Source organism: Thunnus thynnus, chromosome 20 (genome assembly GCF_963924715.1).
Source record: "Thunnus thynnus chromosome 20, fThuThy2.1, whole genome shotgun sequence".
NCBI lineage: Eukaryota > Metazoa > Chordata > Actinopteri > Scombriformes > Scombridae > Thunnus > Thunnus thynnus.
In genome coordinates this window covers 5,243,680-5,264,369 of record NC_089536.1, presented here as the reverse complement: position 1 = coordinate 5,264,369, position 20,690 = coordinate 5,243,680, and the positions used below count along the sequence as shown (strand labels likewise).

The 20,690-nt window shown below is 39.7% G+C and overlaps 1 protein-coding gene across 1 annotated transcript in view; it reads right to left on the bottom strand.

The window, feature by feature from the left end:
* Positions 1 to 2,250: 2,250 nt before the first annotated feature.
* tbkbp1 (TBK1 binding protein 1) overlaps positions 2,251 to 20,690 on the bottom strand; it is a 35,995-nt gene continuing 17,555 nt past the window's right edge. Inside the window, exons 6-9 of the mRNA XM_067576251.1 lie at positions 19,740 to 19,801; positions 13,972 to 14,087; positions 9,925 to 10,709; positions 2,251 to 7,526 (exon numbers count right to left, since the gene is read on the bottom strand). Of these exons, the coding sequence (XP_067432352.1) occupies positions 7,398 to 7,526; positions 9,925 to 10,709; positions 13,972 to 14,087; positions 19,740 to 19,801 (1,092 nt within the window). The 3' untranslated portion in view covers positions 2,251 to 7,397. The remainder of the gene's footprint in view (positions 7,527 to 9,924; positions 10,710 to 13,971; positions 14,088 to 19,739; positions 19,802 to 20,690) is intronic.

Below are 20,690 nucleotides of genomic sequence, written 5' to 3'. Positions count from 1 at the left end.
CCCGCATAGAAAAACAAAGTTACATTTCACCTCTCAATGAGCTTCTTGAGTTGGTTACTCCTGTAAATTAATTTTTAAAAATGGATCATTTTTAATTATTTCCCCATCTGAGGTTATATAGATAAATTAAGGTAATAATAAATTCATTTTGAATATGCACATTTGTTAAAAGTGATCTTTAAAACAACAAACTTTACAATGAATCACAGTATTTTAAACAGTGCCCTCATCGCCAAAAGCAAACAGGTAAGACATAAAGTGGTGAGGATTATTGGAAATGTAAAAAAACAAAGCAGAACAGAAACTTCTAAGAATTGCCTGTATGTTCATGTCTTTGTGCGTATGCATTTAGGCCTGAGTGATGCATGCGTGCTGGTGTGTATTTACAGTATTCTAGCTGTGCTTGTGTTTCTGTAAGTACAGAAATGTTTTTGATCAATAGGCAGAAAGTGCAGCTTTTCATCACTTATTGACTGAGTTCCTGTGGTTTTTCTATGTTAGTTTTCACTGCGAGTTTTTTACTGCTTGCTTCTCATATACGCAAGTCTACCTAGGTTTGTGGTTTTGTGGCCCCGGATGGGTGGGTGCATTTTTCTTTTTCCTGAGGTAGGCTATGTATTGAGGTTAGCGGCACAAAGCTAAAGATGTAGGAAACAAGCTTAGTGAGAAGCTGGCAGCTGAAGAAGGGAGGCCATGATTTGAGGTAAACAAAACGGCCTTGACTTCATACAAAACGAGTCCGGGGATTTCTTTTTTCGGTCTGCTTTTTGATTACTTTGTACGCACACCAACGCTAAACATCCTGAAAATGTTAAAATTTTCTACGTATTTATGACAGAAGCACTTTCAGTGAACTCTTGAAAAAAACGTTGCCTCACACGCTTCTTGTACAGATCAAAGAAAAAACAGTCGAAAATGTGAATTGCTGGATGATTAAAAAAAAGAAAAGAAAAAAAGAAAATGTTTGTACAACTTTATTAAAAGACCCACTTACACAGATTATAAGCCATCACTAATGGCATCTTTTAAATGATTAACACATATTTATGAATGTTTTGATATGTCAGTAATGTGTTATAAAACCTAACAAAACTATATTTTAATTTTCAGGATTTGGAAACACATTTCAGTTTCATTTATCGAAGGTTTCTAGTTTCACTTATTAATGACAGTCAGTCATTAATAAATAGTTATGAGGCTTTCAAACAGCTATCAAGCCTGCTGTTATAAGTATATGTATATGTTATATGTAGTTTCTCCATTAATAAAAGGAGGTCAAACATCCCATTAGATGGTGTTTTTCATTATTAAAATTGTAATCTGTAACTTTTTGTAAAAAGTAGTGTAATGTAATAAAACCCTAAATTAATACAATGTTTTATACACATTTTTATTAGCAACAAGATGAAACAACTAAACAAACTAAAAAAACAACACAGGTGGTTGTCAGTCCAAATAATGAATTGAAAATATTTTACTGCAATAAAGTAAATGTTTTAATATAAATTTTCCAAAATGGTTTTCTATTCAATAGTTTTAAAGCTTGTTTACATGTGCAATAATCAATTAAAATATGTAAAAACATATTATTGTTCTGTGATATTGTTCTGTGTAGTAGTGAAATCAGTTCATATTCAATTTGAAATATCACATCTCTGAGCTCTTGATCTCACCAAACCAAACTTCCTTTACCCTCTTGTGTTCACACTTATTTCTGCAGAAAACAGCAGCTGTGAGGATGTACAGCAGCACATTGTTATTGAAGTGTTGTTGATTATTTAATTGTATTTATAATTATAAACCTTCAGAAAGCTCTAAAACACTCTTCTAGTGGTTGAAATATCGCCACATTTTCAACTTTACAGAAACTATGTGACTCAATAAGTGAGTATTTCTAGTCATGTGTGCTCTAAAGCGGCGGTTCTCAAACTTTTTCACATCGAGGACCTCTAAACTGTGACAAATTAGACCCCTATTTGATAAGATTTTGTCCCAGGGTCCCTTATCTGATAAGATTTTTACTTGTAGATGTTTTATTACAGAAAGTGTTTGAAACAAATGACCAAAATAGTCATAAATTCTGTCGTTGTGTTACTTATGGATGTAATTGTAGTGAAAATAAATGAATCTCCATTTTGCTTTTTGCTGGGGACCCTCTGGGACCCCCTCAAAGACCACCGGGGGTCCCCGGACCCCACTTTGAGAACCACCGCTCATCACTTGCGCATAAAAAAGCCAGTTCATGTAGCGTTTCAGTGCAAGTTCCAGTTTATTTATTAGAATATTTACAGAGACAGAGAGAGAAAAAGAAAAAGTGACTCTTTATATACCTCTGCTGTGGTTTTGTTTATCATATCGTAAAGTCCTTGAATGCCAGCAGTGTTAATCCACCACACAAATGCCGTAGACATCACTTCTCATAAGTGTTGTGGAGAGTTCATTAGTGCTGAGGTCTCCATGTGCGCTTAATGTTACCCAAGAGAGCAACCTGACTCGCCGTTACTCATAGGAGAGCGGAGCTGTACAAGAATGAAAAATCTGCCTTTTATTTCAACTGTAATTCTTTGTTGGACCTAGCCATTTATCTCCTGAGTAAATCTGAGGGAAATTTGTCTTCAGGGTGGAGTTTCATGTTAAAGAAATATTCAATTTGAATCTGACAGATCTGATCTTTCCACTGCTGGATTGTGGAAATCTCCTGAGTAAACCAAGGAGTCGGTTTGCCGTTTGGACACAAAAAAAGAAGAAGAAGAAGAAGAAGAACAGATGAGATGATTTCAGATTTTAAACTTTCTTTTCCATCTTGACAGTGAGTCGGCACAAAAAAAACCCAACAAAACACAGGAAACCTGAACTAGAGATTGTAACCTTTATGTGATGGACCTCAGCACAGCTTGTGTACGTGCGAATGTGTTGCAGTATGAACATGTGTGTGCATCACATTGTAAGCTCATATGGGGTGTGATCACTCTACATTGCTGCTGGCCAACAGGTTTGTGGTTGTGAACATCGCAGCACCGGTAACCACAGCGCAGCGTCTTCTGACACAAACAAGCACTACCCAAGTCCTCTTTTTTTATCAAAATACAGGAAATAATTTGTCGTCTTTGGTTATGAACTGACATAGGTCTTCTGACTGAGAGGTGGGAGGAGGGGGGAGGAAGGGGAGACTACACATTGTTTTTGAAATCTTAAACTTCTGCATTTCCTCTATTTAAAAAAAAAAAAATCAGCATCAGTTAGAATTCGAGTCGAATCAAATGATAAAGTTATAACTTTAAGTGTGCAAATGTGGTTTAATTTCTTGCGGCTTTTAATTTTATAATAGTGACCGACTGGTTTATGATGCAACATTACATCATCATCATCATCAGCAGCAGCAGCAGTGCAAACAAACAACTGTGCACATTGTGAGTGCTGTGCTACTTTCTTTCTTTGCTGCATCATGAATCACACCAGAAGAAACACGCCGTCAGAGACATATTTCTGTATAATGACTGAAACCTTCAGACAAAACATTCGGTTTTCATTTTTCTTGAAACCCAGTACACTTGTGGTTTTAAAATCAGTCCGGTATCAAACACACGCCACGGCCTGAAGTAGTAGCACAGACTGCTCTTAATCTGTCTTTAATGATGTCACACACCCGGCAGCTTAAAACAGATTTTTATCTGCAGGCTGCGACTGCAATTGGGTATTAGTTGACCAGAAGGACGTACCACTATATAGTGAGTAAGAGAGGAAAAGTGTAGGGTAGTACTTGTATATAACTTGTGTATAATTCATATTTAGTGTGGTGGTGGCAAAGATTATATACTGATTTACAGACACTCCAATTTGAAGTTGTTGAATAATAGAGTACATGTTGCATTAGCCTTACACACTTGCAAAATATCTGTCTGTACACAGCTTTAAATATTTTTTTTTTTTTTACACAGAGTGATATAGGAACATACATATAGTATAGAATAATTGGGAGTCATTAAAGCCCTCTTTGATTTACTGCCAAAGTATCTCCATACTGCCTTATAGTTTTTATTGTACAACTCAGGATGTTAAAGGATTATTCTGGTTTATTTTCACAGCTTTGGACATCGGTTTTATCGCTTATGGTAACATTGTGCTCGCAAAGTGAATCGTTAAGATCTCAAAGCATCAAAAACATCAGTAAAGACAAGTCAGACAGGGCAAGAAGCGCAGAGTTGTGAGATGTATTGACAAGGTTGCCAGATGATTAACTGGGTAGTAAATAAAAAAATATTGTATTAAAAAAAAAAAAATGTTTTCTTCTTTGATCTTTGTTTTTTTTCTTGTGAAATACTGAGTAGTCTTCAGGGTTTCCCCCAGGAAATTGGTTAGCAGAGGTGACAAGAGGTGCTTACCCCCCAAAGGCAGAAAATAAAACTACAAGACACAGAACTACTGGCAATAGTCCATCACACTTATTTCAACTTGATGCTGACTTTTTTTTGGGTAAAACATGCATCCAGTTGTTGATTAAACTTCAGTGTGGTGTTTGACTGGCAGAGCAGCGGTGGATTTTTCCTGTAACATCACCAACTGACTGAGCTGTTTATCTCGACTTGTAAAAAAAAACTTAATCCCCAACATTTCCACATGCTGCTCTGACTGGTTGCTGCAAAGCAATGCACACCGTGATTAATCAATCAATGCCACCTACTGAACTGAATCAGACATCCTGATGCATCTCATCTCAAATTCACTTATTAGGCTCATCCCTTGAATATTTGGCCCTTGCGTGTTTTCCCTAAAACCCAAACTTCTGATTTTACTGTCGTTGCTATTCGTTTCAGGCAAGACGCCTTCACTGTAATACGTTGCGGGAAACCCTGGTTTCACTCTTTTAGGGCTTAAAGAATTATTTAAATGACACTGTGCAATAAAGAAAAAATCCCACTTCAATTTAACCGCTGACATCTCCAGATACGCAACCCGCCCCCTGATGAGGGGTTCAAAGTAGATGATGCTTCTATCAAGAGGTCACAAAAAAATCCCCTCATTTTATTAGGATGAAAAATCAAAAGTGAGCGCAGCTGAAATGTCAGTAATGATCTTTTATTGCACAAGAAAACTGTGGCAAGTTTGGTTGGTCAAATTTGTACCAAGAAGTCTGTCTGTGAACTGTCATGGATGTTTACAACAGACATTTTTGGAAATTTTTTGATAATAATTTACCATTTTAACTTCTCTTCCAAATATGTTTGGATAACCTGGATTTCTTGCCGAATCTGACTTATTTTAGCAATGTTGCCACGTTCAGCAACTCTTTTGTTGAGGTTTTTTTTTTTGTTATGACTAATATCATCAAAAGCTTAACCTATGAAAATAAGGTCCAAGTGTTAATAAACCAGAATGATCCTTTAAACTAATATTTCCTTGACCCCCACTGGAAAATTCTCTTTTCTTTAAACCTTCGCAGGAAAGTCAGAGCAAGGAGTAAAGCCTCCAGAGGATTCAGCGTGTTGATGTTAGCCAACACAAGGACTTAATCATTTGACCTACATCATCCTGCTGCCCAGTGTGCTCTAATCTACCACATTTCATCTTTTTAGTAACTTCAAACCAGTTGAAATGCATGGGTGGCTGCGTAGGGACATCCCCTACATTAGAAACTGCACATATAACTGAAAGCCTCAGATTAGCTGACATCAGTGTAACTTTGTTGTTTTTTCTTTTTTTTTTTTCCAAAAAAAAAAAAAAAAAAAGTCCCACAAGCAGATCTCAAGTTAAGATTCCACTTGTGATAAAAATTAAACCCATGTATCAAAAGAAGAGTATCGTCTTTGCTTAAACCCCTGCAGAGATAACGTTGCTGATTGGAGATGATGTTTCTGGTTTCACATCTCCGAGATAAAAATACAGTACACTAAAAAGCCTGCAACCTTCCCTCCAAAGCAGGTAAGAAGTCTTGATCTCATGCAGCCGGCTGAGTGTGTGTGTGTGTTATTTTTTTGTCTTTTTTTTTTTGGTTTTTTTGTTGGGTGGTCTGGGCAGTCGTGACATCAAACTGTTTTGAAGGTCAGATCTTTAGGAAGACCGAGGAGAATCCCAGTTGATAATTTAAAGTCTTTGTACAGAAAGTTATCCCATGCAGCGGGACTTTGACCTTCGACTCCTCTACGGTATGTACAGTGGTGTGCGTGAGCACATAAGAGAAACACCAACATGAGACATGTGGTGCATTAACATTTGCAAAAATATATCATATTTTTTTTTGCCTTACAGATTGACAATATAAATAGTAAATTATACATGGAAAATATATATGGGGACTGAAAACAGATACATTGTATAGGCTATGCTAACTTAAAGTGCTAAGATACTTAGATTTTTGAACAGGCCGCAAGCATAAAGGTATATTCTGACTAAAATTTTCCCTCCACTTGTAGAGAAGATGCATCAACATCAGTGCCCCGCCCTGCAGGGCACCATCAACGCTCCGTTAGGGTAAAACCGCCTTCGGGCTAATTCGAACATACTTTCACATTCATATTCTCCAGTTGATTTATCAGTAAATGAAATGTGAGACTGGAATGTTTTATACTTTCTTAACTGCCATGGAAACATAGTTCCTTGTTTAAGAGAAGTGAAAGTGAACTGGCATCCCTCACACGGACATTCTCTCCTCATCAAAACCTTAAAATCTTTACTCAAACTCAAACTAATCACGCTCCCTTATGTCTTTTGTTTTTCTGTCCAGTTGGATCATTTCCATAAGCCAGCTTCTACCAGATCACTGTCCTTGGCATTTACTGCACAGACTCTTCTGCAAAATATACTGTTGTACATGTGTGAGATAGAAAATTTCAAAGCAGGTGTACAGTATTTAAAGCTAAGTGGTGAGAGTAGTTTGTCAAAATAGAGCTATTCAAAGATGTCTCAGGTCTCCCTGATCATTTACTGATCAACACTGAAACTAACACTCACATGCAGAGCCCCCGAACCCCCCAGCCCCTCTCTCATACATCGTCTTCAGCATTCTTTTGCTAAATCAAAGTGAACTACATTGTGAAGCGAAAAACAACACGATACCTGAAACTGTCTGAAACCACACAACAAGACTCATAACAAAACAGCAGCAACCAGAGCCAGTGATTATACAGGCAGAGCTGTCTCAAGGGCGATCGGTAAAGGACTCCGCATGTAGACTCACAAATCCAAGACGGACCCGTGTTTAATACTTTTGTCAAGCAGGCTCCCAAATCAAAACAGGTCCCTGCGCCATTTTGCATCCCCACCTGCTGTATACATTATAGCTGACGCCGTGGATCGCCTGTGATTCTACGTTTGACTTTCCATTTGGCCAGGTCTGCCGATCTCTTACATAATCTATAAGAGGAGAGCGCATATGTGTGCAGGCCGGGTTGCCATGGCGATCAGATCTTGCTGTTCTCCAGGTGGGAGTCAATGTGCTTGATGAGGGCATCGTCAGGGTAACCGACAGGGAATATCAGCTGGCAGAGAGGGCAGCTCCGCATGTCACTCTCCTCGGTCTCCATCCAGAGCTGCAGATCAACACACACACACACACACACACACACACACACACACACACAAGCAGGTACACACATGATTAGACAACAGCATCAATTGCATGTGGTCTTAAACTTACTCACTACACTGGATTGTATGAGTCATTCTGTGGGAGGCAATAAAATTACATCACTTGGTGAGTGATCACTTCACACTCACACAACAGGGACCACTTGGTCTTGCCATGAAATAGACTGACTAGTAGTAAATCCAGGTGGAAACGCTCATCCAATTACTGATTCATTGTTTTATCCAGTTCAGTTTAGAGTGAAGAGGACCATTTAGAGGACTGGTTCAGCCACTTAGGAAATGTACTTACTCACTTTCTTTCCAAGAGTGAGATGAGAAGCTCTTCTCATGTTTGTGCATTAAAAAACAGGTTTATATAATTTTTCAAGTCTGTTGAAATTTCGCTTGCTGCAATCATTCCTGTTCATACTGACCATTAGAAGATCTCCTCCAAATGTGCTTACAATGTAAGTGATGGAGGACAAAATCCACAGTCCTTGTTTTGAGAAAACTGTATTTAAAAGTTTTTCTGAAGATAATATGATGCTTCAGACGTCAGAGTTAGTCACACTGAGTAGATATTTTCCACAGTTACAGTCTTTATATATATATGTCTCGACTGACAGTGTATTCCTGTTCAGCTGCAGTGGAATGACAGTAACAAAAAGAGGCACTAAACTTTGAAAGATGTTGACTTGATTTGACTAATTTGGACGGCTGAAGCCTCATATTAGCTTCAAATAAACTTTTAAATACATTTTTGCGCAGCTGTGGATTTTGTCCCCCATCACTTACATTAAAAGGGCTTCATGAAGAGATCTCTTAATGGTCAGTATGAACAGGATGAATGATTACAGCAAGAAAAAACATGTGTCAGTGTTCATTTGGGCTCCTGACTGTTGTTTTAACATAAACATTATTTGTGAAAATTATGAGCCTATCCTTTGAATATGAAACTGGAGTCAGGACATGTTTAGCCTAACCTTACATATAAGCTTTTTCTGATCTGATTGCAGGTTGTATCATTTGTTAGTGCCTTCTAAAACTAATCTGACACAGCTATGGTTCATTTTTGGTTAGATTTAGATGCAAAAACAACTTGGTTAGGTTAGGTTTACATTTATTAATTATTATAGATCAGGGAGAAGCCATTGAGAATAAGTGCCTCAACAAAGTTAAGGGAAACATCATGGTTTGGGTTAAACTAGATCAGGGGTACACCTGTAGCCTATTGGTTAAAATGTATACCACAAAACCACATCTACTGTTAAATTCTGGGTGTGGACCTTTGTTGCATGTTATACCTCATCTCCCTACTCTGTTTCCTGTCTCTCTTCACTTTCACCTATCAAATAAAAGCAACCAATCACCAAAAATAATCATTAAAAAAGCCTCCCACCCTGACCACATCCACTGCAGACTCTGTGGCTCCATAACAACGTCACACTAGCTGCTACAGGTCTTTGTCACTTTAATGTAAACATGTCAGTATTAGGCTGAAACAACTGATGCTGTTATTTTTCTTGCAGGAAGAGTTTTACTTAGCATAAAGACTAAAAGCAGGGGGAAACAGAGAGCCTGACTCTGTTAAAAGTTCAAAAATACCACTACCAGCACCTCTAAAGCTGTTTTATTTACATGATGTATCTCACTTGTTTATCTGAGAATGGACGGATGAACGGAAATGTAAAAGCAACAATTTGTGATTTAAGGAGTCATCTGTTGGAGTAATTCCTTGACAATACTTCATCCATACACTCTGTGCTGAGTTTTGGTCAGTGATCACAGGTTTCGGTTTTGGTCTAACTATGTACCAAACCTGGCAACCTCGCTTTGAGGAAGTTGTGCACAGTCCCTGCATCCGGATCTTGTTTGCCAAGAACAACCCTAACATCTATTAAATCACCCAGTCTAAAACCACATACTGTGCTGTCTTTTTTTATATTCTTTTTATGCCTGAGTTAAACATTGAGATACATGTTAATTAGTGAGCTTTGCAGTTGTTGTCAGGCATATATTTAAACTTTACATAGCAAGAGCCAGACGAGCTGTTTGCCCCTGCCTCCAGTATTTATGCTAGGCTAGGCTAAACACATTCTGACACCATACTTGACACCAGACGTGAGACTGATATCAAAGAAAGCAAATACTGTAATATTCCTGTAGAGGCACTAGGAATGACAAAGAGACTACAAATTATTTCTAAGTTTCTTGTTCATCACTCCTACAGTAACTACATTTGTGAGAAAGTGACACTTGACGCTTTTTCAAAATGTTAATTGCTGCAAATTTATGTATCAAACTCATAAATACGCAGCTGCACAAACTTTTTCACACAGATTTTAATTAACTTCAACTCACGTTGATTGAAGGCCAGGACTGTGCATGCTCTGCAGACAAGTACCCAGGCTGCGGGTGGCAGCTGAGGGTGTTAGGCCGCTGAGGGATGGGGAAGGCTGAGCAGGACGCCGGGCCTCTCATGACACCGCTGGGCACCGCAGCAGAGAGCACGCCCAGCGTCCGCGGTGGGCTGATAGGATGCGGGCAGGTCCACTCCTCCTCGTCTTCAGAGGATTGTGGGGGCTGGGGGGCCGGTGTGGGAGGTGGAGGGGGCTCAAAATGAAGGTGGGCCACTTCAGACAGCGGGAATGGCATCTCTCTTGAGTGGCGCATGGAGCTCTCCCCGAGGCCCCCGTCTCCTCCACCACCTTGATGTGGAGACGGGGATCCTCTGTGCTGCAGTCCACCATGAGGAGAGCCCACATGTTGTGGCTGCTGTTTTACGTAGCCCTCAACGTAGGGCCGGGGCTTAGGCAGGGTGGAGACAGGGTCCAGGGAGAAGCGGGGCGGGCACTGGTAAGCTGAGGGGTCAGCAACCTCGGAGTAACTGCGACGGCCCTGGAAGCTGGCCCGCAGGTGCTGGGTGGGCGGCCGGCAGGAGTAAGAGGCCGGTCCGTCATTAATGTCCAGCAGGGGTGAGCGGCGGTGCATGTCTGGGGAGAGGCGCTGCAACACCGGGGAGCGTCTCTGTGGGATTGGGGAGTGGTGCGGCGGAGGTGGGACTGGAGAATGGCGCTGCGAGATGGGTGAATGGCGCTGAGATACTGGAGAGTGGCGCTGGTGGTGGATAGGAGAGTGACGCTGAACTGAGGGAACACATGGGAAAAACACACATTATAAAAACACATTTGAAAAAGCAACAACAACAAAAAAATTTATGCAACTCGTATTATATTATATGACCAAAAGCACACATACCACATACTTTGACTTTGGTCTCGGCCCTGTTGCCATTTACAGGAAATCTTTATGCTACAACATTCAATGAGATTTTAGGCAAAATTGTGCTTTAGGGAAGGCCCTTTCCTGTTTCAAATCCAGCTTCATGACAATAGCCCTGTGCACAAAGCCAGGTCCATATGGGTTTCCTAATTTGTTGGGAAAGAATTTGACTGGCCTGCACAGAGCCGTAGCTTCAACCTTGAGGTTTTATTGAACTTGAACTCTGACTGCAAGCTGGGCCTTGTCCAACAATGGTGGACCTCACTAATGCTCTTGTGGCTGAATGGGAACAAATCCCTGCAGCCGGGGTTCAAGAGTGGAGGCTGTTATAGCAGCAGATTAATGCCCATGGTTGTGGAATCAATTCCTCATGGATCACATTGGGTTTGGGGGCATTTTATATCAATGGTTTGCCTCCTACCTTGCAGACAGGACACATTTTGTACAGATTCAGAATTACCGGTCAGAAAGCTCCATAGTCTACCAAGGAGTTCCACAGGGTTCAGTGTTGGGGCCAGTCCTGTTTATTATTTACCTCTTCCCTCTTGGCTACATCTTCCGGCACTAAGGTATCCATTTTTACTGTTATGCTGATGATACACAGCTATATGTGTCCACTAAACCCACTTCTACTCTCCTCTCCAGTACCTTCACTGCTTGTCTCTATGATTTACACATATGAATGACAAAAAACGACCTAAAATTCAACAGTAGTCAAACTGAGCTACTCCTCATTGGCACTAAATTCACACTTGCTAAAACTAATATTTGCTCACTCCCCATCGAGCCACCATACTCTTCTCCACACAGGTTAAGAGCCTTAGTGTTACCCTGGACAGTACCTTCTCTTTCTCCAGTCATATAAACAATGTGTCCCAGATTGCCTTTTTCCACTTGCAAAACATCTCCAGACTGCTTTAACGCAACGCTCCATGGATGTCTTAGTCAACGCCTTGGTCACGTCATGCATCAACTACTGCATCCTGATCCTGATATTGATCCTGGCATCCCTGACAAACAGATTCACCAACTTCAACTCATCCAGAACTCTGCAACACAGATTATAAGACGCTCAAAGTCCACTAAACATGTCACTCCCCTGCTGATTCAATTACACTTGCTCCCTGTGTCACAACGGATTAACTTTCAAATCTTATTATTAAAATTTAAAGCTCTTCATAATCTATCCCCTGCTTATCTTGCAGACCCCCTTCAGACTTACACTCCCTCTTGCTCCCTACGGTCTTCATCAGCAGGTCTACTGGTACTACCAGCCATCAACCTCACGACAATGGGTGCCAGGGCCTTCTCCTATGCTGCACCCAAACCTTGGAACTCCCTTTCCCCTCACATCTGCATACTGGACTCTAAAAACCCATCTTTTTAAACTAGCTTTTTGACTGCATTAACTGCTTCTTATTTTTAATGTCAATCTTAACCTGTTACTGAGCTATGCTCTGTTGTTTATTACATGTTTTATTGATGATTGTACTGATGTTTATTACTGCTGATTGATTATTGTATTACTGATCTTAAATAACATATTGTAAGGTGACCTGTGTCATGAGTGTCATGAAATGTATTATTATTATTATTATTATTATTATTATTATTATTATTATGCTCAAATATTTTCTCAGATCTTTGCTGCCCCCTTTGGTATCAATTGTTCAGTTGGCTGAAAATGCTTATATGCATTTTGTCAGAAGAGGCTGGTGGCAGTTTGTATAAAATAAACCCTCCTACAGACACTACATCAGGATGTTCAGTCAATATAAATGTACATTAAGTTCCTCTATGCTTTCATAAAAATATTTATATCTGTACAAGTACAGTTTCCTGTAATTACAGGATATGTTGATGAGTCAGTCACCTCTGTAGTCACCATTGTGTAGAACCTCTACTTCCCATATCAAAGAGGAAACATCATTTATGGCCAGTTGGTAAAGGTGTTAAAAGGGAGGGGGTGTTAATGCTGCTCTCTGAGCCTTCAAATAAGGACGAAACAGTCAAATGACACTCAGTTCACACTTAGTCTTATGGTATAACACCCAGAAGAATTTTTTATGGCTCCACCCAAATTCTCACTGACTATTTCAACAATATAAAATATAAAATATTCAAGTATGTGTTTTTAAAGATTTTAAGTGTTGTTAAAGATATCAAAGAGGCAATCATATTATTTGGGCTAATTAAACAGAAGTGCCATTCAAGTCATATTTTTTAGATTAATGTGATAAAACTCCATAACTTTCTCCATACTTAAAACACAGTTATTTGTTAATTTATGCAACATTGTTTTCCAGTTTGCACTATCTACTGCTCTGTAGAGGCACTGCATGTGGTGCCTTTTGGTTTGTGGTAGGTAAAAGATGCACAGTTGTGAGACATTAGCTATGCGTGTGACTTTGTGAGCAGGAAGAGAAAGGTGTTGCTACTACTTAGCAGTTGTAAGTTGTACTCTACAACATGCTTGTGTTAGTTTCTATCTGTGTTATCAGCTTTAAGTGAGAAAACTGTTACAATGCTGTCATTAGAATGGCCCTGGCAGAAATTTTGAAACCTGATGCATTGATAGTATTTTATTTAAATGACACTTAATTTTCTTAAAGTACCAGCATCTATCTAAAAAAAATCTAATTTTTATGATAAATTTACAAAATGTTACGTGTAAATTTGGTTGTCAACAGAGGTTATCCTCCAGCAGAGCATTTAATCAAGTACTGTACTTAAGTACACATTTGAGGAACTGGGTATTTCCATTTTATGCTGCTGTACTCCACTACATTTATTTGACCGCTATTGTTACTATAGTTACGTTACAAAGTAGGATTTTACATACAAAACATATGATGCAATGTTAGATTAGGCACCTGTGGGTTAAATGTTCTCTACCACAAGTAACTACAACATCAAAACTGTACTTCAGTAGCCTAATAATGATTCAGTGATATAACTGTACAGTCACAGGGGCCATTTATTTGTACTTTTCATATTTTATGTACATTTTTCATGATACTTACATACTACATCCTACTTACAGTGTATAAACTCTCCCCATCACTGCAGGACTGAGAGGTTTTCCACATCATACACTTACAGTATTTCACATGGCAGGATGCTAACCTGGACTAGCCTGCTCCTGCGAGGCTTTCCTCAGGATCTCCGTCTGCTTGGAGCTCAGCGCTTGGAGGCGACCCAGCTCTTCTGTTAACTCTGTGTAGGCCAGAGCCAAATTCACCCTGGAGGAAGGAGGAGGAGGAGGAGGAGGAGGAGGAGGAGAGGCAATTATGTAATTATCATAATCATTGTCATTACAGAGTATTATAATGTTGGTGAAATGTTAATGTATTACAACTGATTATACAAACACTGTAATCTGTTTAATCTTTAAAACTCACACTGTATACAAGTGATGGGTGTTAATCAGGTACTTAAGATGTGTGGAGCTGATCTTCCTCTCCTCTTTAAACTGAATGACTTCTGCAGTACTGACACAGCCTCACATATCAGGCTGGCTAATTGAGAGGCTTTAGAAGCTCATATTTTTAGAGTGCAAGTCGCAGGGCATATGATTGAAGTGCATAAAATCACACCATTCCATGCAAGATGTGTCATGACTCTCTCAGGGGCCGTACTGACAGAGCAACTCTATTTCAAGAACCGTAAACAAGGATGGTTGGCTTACAGGCTTCTGTGTCTTTAACCATGGCAACAAGCTGACTTTGTCTCAGCTCATTAGCTTACGGATTGAAACTGATCTGAATCCTGCAAACATAAATTACTGTGAGGCAAGCGTTCTACAAGTAGATATGAGGAATAATCTGTCAGCACACTGTTGATCTCTAAGCATTCATTTGATAAAGATGGCATAAAGAGAGATATTTACTATATGTGGTTAAAAGCAAAGAGATAGAGGTAGTGTAGGCTGCATTACAGCAGAGGATCAGGTTCAGATAGAAAGAAGCTACTTTAGTAGTTAGTCACTGCTGGTGCCAGCTGCCTTCATATCTAGTTTCAATTGGCTTATCTCAAATGTCTAACCAATTTTTATAAACTCCTCAGTCTTGACCTGAAATTGACTCATTCCAGCACCAATTAGTGGTAGATTGTAAGGTTAATTACAGAATGTGGCATGTTAGAAACCTTGAAATCAAACCTGAAATCTTGAAGATAATAAGTTTATCGTGCCAGTTTGAGTAATTTCTTGTAAAGAGCAGCATTTTCCAAAAATGAAACGTTTCATTAGTTTCATAAATGCAGTAACAAATGTACAGCAAAGTGGCACCTTTTTAGGTTTAAAGAAAAAAAACCAACAACCTTATATGAGGTTAACTGTAAGCGCAGACAACATGAGCGCCAGTCACTGTTAATTAACGGAAAGACGCTGTGCACGAGTATCACAAGGTTTTCTGCCAGACACATATCTGATGAAGCACTGCGGATAACCAATTTAACCTCTTTGTTGATGAGAACTTGACTCAGCTCGTTCCTCCATACAGATCGTGGCAGATAAGAAATTACAAACAACGTTTATGAATATCCTGGGGATTTCTACTGCAGAAATAGGAATAGATATAAACTTCCACTGCATCACCAGCGCCAAAAAAAGCCATAAAAAAAAAAAAGTATCCGGCCCACACAGCAAATAAAACATACTGTCAAATTAAAAATATCTTCCTTGGGACACCCACTCAATTAAGTCTTCCCACTTGTGTTTGTAAGCGTGATACTTGGGTACCTATCAGAGGACCTTGCATATCTGCATTTTTGTTTGTACAAATAACAGTTTTTACCCTTTTTACATTTTCAGATATCTGCAAAGACATGCACTGAAAAGTATGTTTACCGTTCCAGTGTTGTGTTATTAGCAGTAATTGAACAGTTCTTCTTAAACACTAACACCACTATAAGTATATCACCCCAATTTAATTTAAAATAAAGTCTAAGACCCTGTTTCAGGGAAGCTCACAATTTAAAAAAAAAACTGAAAATAAGTCATAACTTCCAGTGGTTAGTTGGCTTTTGTGCCTAGCCCACCTAGTTTTCCGCCAACCCGCTATGACTCAGACAGAGAGGGGTATTGAGCCCCCTTTCATCTTCCACCTACAACAAACAAAACCCCTCTTTGTGGAGTTGGTGGAACGTGACAGTAACATTGAAAAGAAACAGGTCATCAAAGCTAAAAACGCACACTCTCCCTGTACTGTATTGTATGTAGCTTTGAATAGAAACCTCCTGCAAACATATAAATTCATTTGATTCATCAGTAGGAAAATTACAATCATTCAGGTTACTTACTGGCATGGTGGGTGGAGAATAGAGTATAATATTGACATCACCGAAGCACCCAAAAAATATAATTCGTATAATTTCTCCCTCATTACTCTAAGGTGACTGCCAGCTACAGCTCTACATTGTGCGCTTTCTCTCTAAATGTGTTTAGATTCATGCACCTCTTCCTTTTCACACTTGTACTGTCCCCTTTTTAATTTTACCGGTGTGTTTTGATAATCTGTGCGAAACATCCCGGTCACACAGTAACACCTCTCACTCATGGTGCCATTTAGTAGTAAAGTCGACGTGTGAACACCTGCACGAGTGCACTGCATGCACGCACTAATTTTACAGGGCTTCTCAAACATCACTTGTTTCAGAAAGGCTGTGAAAAAGGGTCCCTGAGTTGTTTTCATCTCTGTGTGTCTAAAAATACTTTGCACATTTGCAAGCATGCATCTACCCTTTTACGCTTATTTTTGGTTTGCTTCCTTTATGTTTGCCCGTAACTGTGCGCACATACTTTAGAATGTACAGTACAAGTGCGTAGGAGGGGTGTGATGATGTTGATGCAGCATCGATGAAAGACTTGAGCCAGTGAATCGATCAGGTGCAACAGTATGTGTGTGTGTGTGTGTGTGGGAGAGAGCGTGGGCTTGAAATCTGACCTGCGATCTGATCAGACATTTCAAAGAAACGCAGCTGCCTTTGAGATCTGAGCTTCTCTTTGTTGGCTTATGCTCAAGAGTAATAATCAATGTTATTTTTTAAAATCTCCTGGGGCTCATTCACTCACATTCAGGACATGACCTCGGGGAGGGGAGCGTGTCACTTGAATGCATGACGGTCAGCATGACGTGGCTGTGATAAATTTTCGGCTTAACTGTGTGTGGTCACTGCGTGGTTCTGTTATCTGGAAAGAGTAGATATGAGTGATACTATAACAAATGCAGGAACTGAGTTTGGGTCTCCACTGCTTGCCTTCAGCCTCATGAGTGGGGGGCAGGTGTTAAACAGCTATCAGATCACGGTGGGGGCTTTTCACACTCTGCAGTTCATATTTTGTTAACCTCTACTTCTGCAATCTGCATGAGGCACTTTCAGCTGAACACAGAAAGGTGTCAAACAGTTCTCAGGCAAGCCACAGAGCCCAAAACATTCAGTTATAAGCTTTTGAATGTGTAGTGTAGGCAATGAAGTGTGTCTTAAAATGTTAAGTGATGTTTTTGGGGGCAATTAAAATATAAAAGTGGATTTCCAAAAGATGCTCTTTGTGGTTTGATTTTCGGCTGAATTGAATCTAATAAGTCTGCCGTTACCTCAGTGGTGATTTTTTTGAATTTCCAACAAGAAATGGGAATTCCACTTCGACTAAAAATCATCATGTCGTGATTTATTGGAAACTAGTCTCACTTTCTGAAAGGAAAGGAGGAATTAGTCAGTCACTGAGCATACTGATGTATAGAGAGGAGGGTGGAGGGTGGAGGGGTAGGTGTACGTGTTGCCAGGTGGCTGCCAACGTTAACAGCACTGTGGTTGGTGAGGTCAGCCCATTCCCCCAGTTATGATTAGTTATGAGTTATATGCAGACAAAGGTGCAGAAATGTCATCACAAAAACATGTGTGGTAGTAGAATTTGTCACAAACTCACCAAACAAGGAGAGAAGTGGTAAAAAAGAAAAACTTCAAATAAATAAGAATATTTCCTGACTAATGTAAGATAGTTAAGTTAAATGGTAAATGTTATCTTTCATCAAATCAATTCCTGCTTTCAACAATTTTAAAGGACATGGATGATGATTTTCTGTATTTTTCTTACTGTCAACAAATCTCATGTGAAGAGCCGAACCAACAATGAATTTATCTATTTGCAGGTATTGCGTGTGTGTATCCAAATCCTGATATATTTTATTCCTCTGAGCCTCCGTTGTTGTCAAAAAACTAATAAAAACACGTCACTGAGCCGCATCGCTGCACTGGGTGACATGTTTCTTTACCACAAAGAGTTTCCTGATGGTAGTTTGTTTAGAAACTGATCCAAAGACTAATAACAGTGGTCATGTTTTTAGTCTCCGGAGAGTAGTTCTTTGTATGGCAAACAAGCATGTGGCTTCACTAGCTTGTTGTACTACATATCACAACCTCTTGACTTTATAATAAAGTTATTTACAGTGTACAATGTCGCATAAAGTCAAGAATTAAGCTAGCGAAGCACTGTAAATGCACCCCAGTGATGTATTTTTAATAGTTTTTGGACAACAATGAGGTCTACAGCACAGAGGAATAAGATATATCAGGCTTTGGATAATTGTAAGTAGATCAGTTCATCGTTAGTTCGGCTCTGCACATGAGATCTGTTGGCAATAAGAAAAATAAAGAAAATTGCCAGCCATATCCTTATAGAGGTAGTGATATACATAATAGAGAAGCTTTAAACATATCAGAGTAAGACCCCCCCCCCGCAAAAGTGCTGATGCTTATTAGGGCAAAGGTTGTTTGTGAATATACTCCACAACACATACATATGAATCTGTGCTGTTTACACTAAATGAACCCAATTACAAGAAAAAGCACCAGGGTATACAGCATAGGCATTGTGGGTTCTCAGTAGGAGTGATATTGTTGAGTAAAACCAAAAGGTGACCAAGGTCTGGAAAAAAGTAGTAGGCTTCCACCACACATTCACTAAAACGCAGCCTCTCTTAGCTGCATGTGCTTTCAGTTTGCTCCCCATCGAAACACTTCTGGGGTTTCATTGTGTGGGAGTCATTTGCCCAACCTTGCTGTGGTTTCTTCTTTTTCTTTTTATGATACCTGTGACACCTTGTAAACAGTCATACAACACTCGGGGCAATTTGACAGCGGTATGAAAATAAGTTACTTTCATTCCTCTCAATACAAGTTGAACCCGTTTCTCTTATTGGCTATATAGATGATTAAGAAATTAAAGGAAAGACAACAGCTTGAATACTCACTATTGGTCTTATTCTATTAGCTTCTGGTGTGGACGAATGAGTGAACGCATGCACAGATAGAAGTATGTGGACATCATGCCTCAAAAAAGATGTCAAACAAGTAAACAGACATGAGGAAATGGACAGGAAGGCGTCCTACTCTGTGCTTACACTGCCCCCTACTGCTCAGACCAATCTCTTGCCAAAACCTCCTTGAGCAAATGTTCACAACAGAAAACTGTGGTGTTACAGTTGAATGCACATATAGTAGAGTATACAGTACAAACAGCTTTTGTGCCGAAACAAAAATACTCCTTTATTAATGCTATGTTTGAACCCAGTTAGCCTGCGTTGGAAAGAGCTTGTCTAGTTTCTAATGAGGCCCCTGGAGGTCGGCCTGAGCACATCACAGCAGGAGAGTGAAAATACAGATCAGCAGGGGCTGCTGGAGAAACATTTCTCCTTTCGCTCTTGTTCTTTTTGTTCTCCACTGTTGCCTCACCGATGCTCCAATATCTCTACACCTCCTTCCATATTTACCCCCTTCCTGACATGATTACATTTATCCCTGATCACTCCTTATTTTATTTCTCCCCCCCCCCCCCCCCCCTCCCTCTCTCCGTTCCTTCTCCCACCACCCAGCGATCTGCTGTGGTCACTTACTGCTCATCTCCCACCTTCTTTATCCACTCCACATCACACTGCTTGCACGGAGAAGTCATTTCCTGCCGAAGTAGAGCGTGAAATTAGATTAGTATGCAGGTGCTGTAAGAATATTGGACAAAATCTGACAGCAAGAGACTATCGAGGCAACATGTTAGGAGGTAACATCATTGGAAAAAAAGTGGTTGTGGATGAAAACAGGTCTGCAATTGATAATTATTACTCAAGGGCTGTATGTTTATGTGTGTGCACCTGTGATGGCTTTATGTGTAGGTGTGTACTGCAAAGAATCAATTTTTTTTTAGCAATACTGGGCCAACAAAGAAAGGAGCTGCTCTATTTAGAAAGTTGAGATTTTGTCTCTTTTTAGGTGATTAAAGAAGAAGAACTTAAGTGGAATATTCAGAGCAGCACTAATGGAAAATACTGTAGCTGCAGATTAAATGCAGTCCAGTGTAACTTCCTGGGTAGAGTCTCACTCTGACACTGCTGTTTTGGGATTTCTTTGTCCCTGTGAAGTTCATCGCCTAAAGCTTGACACTAAACTGGCAAGGGCAGGGTTTTGTTTCCCACTGGAGACACCCATGCCAAAAATATGTGTTGCACCTGGGGCTGTGAAGCTGTAATAACACTGTCTATCATCTGTTGTGTTACAGGATGACCTGTTGGGGTGGTGGATGGGTGTGTATCTTGTTCATAGTTAGTTTGCATCTCAACACAAAGGATTGATGTTGGCTTTTTTCAACCGTATCAAGATCTTTTGCTAACCTTAAGTGTTTTATTTGCCTACTGTTCATATCATATCAGAGTTACTGTAAATACCAGTTTTTGACATAATCATGACTTGAAAACTTGATTTTTTAAAGCCCTGATATCTCCGACTTGACCTTTAATAATACAACAGTGTCTCTTCACTTCAGCCAAAGTTTTGTTTAAGGTCATTTAACCCAA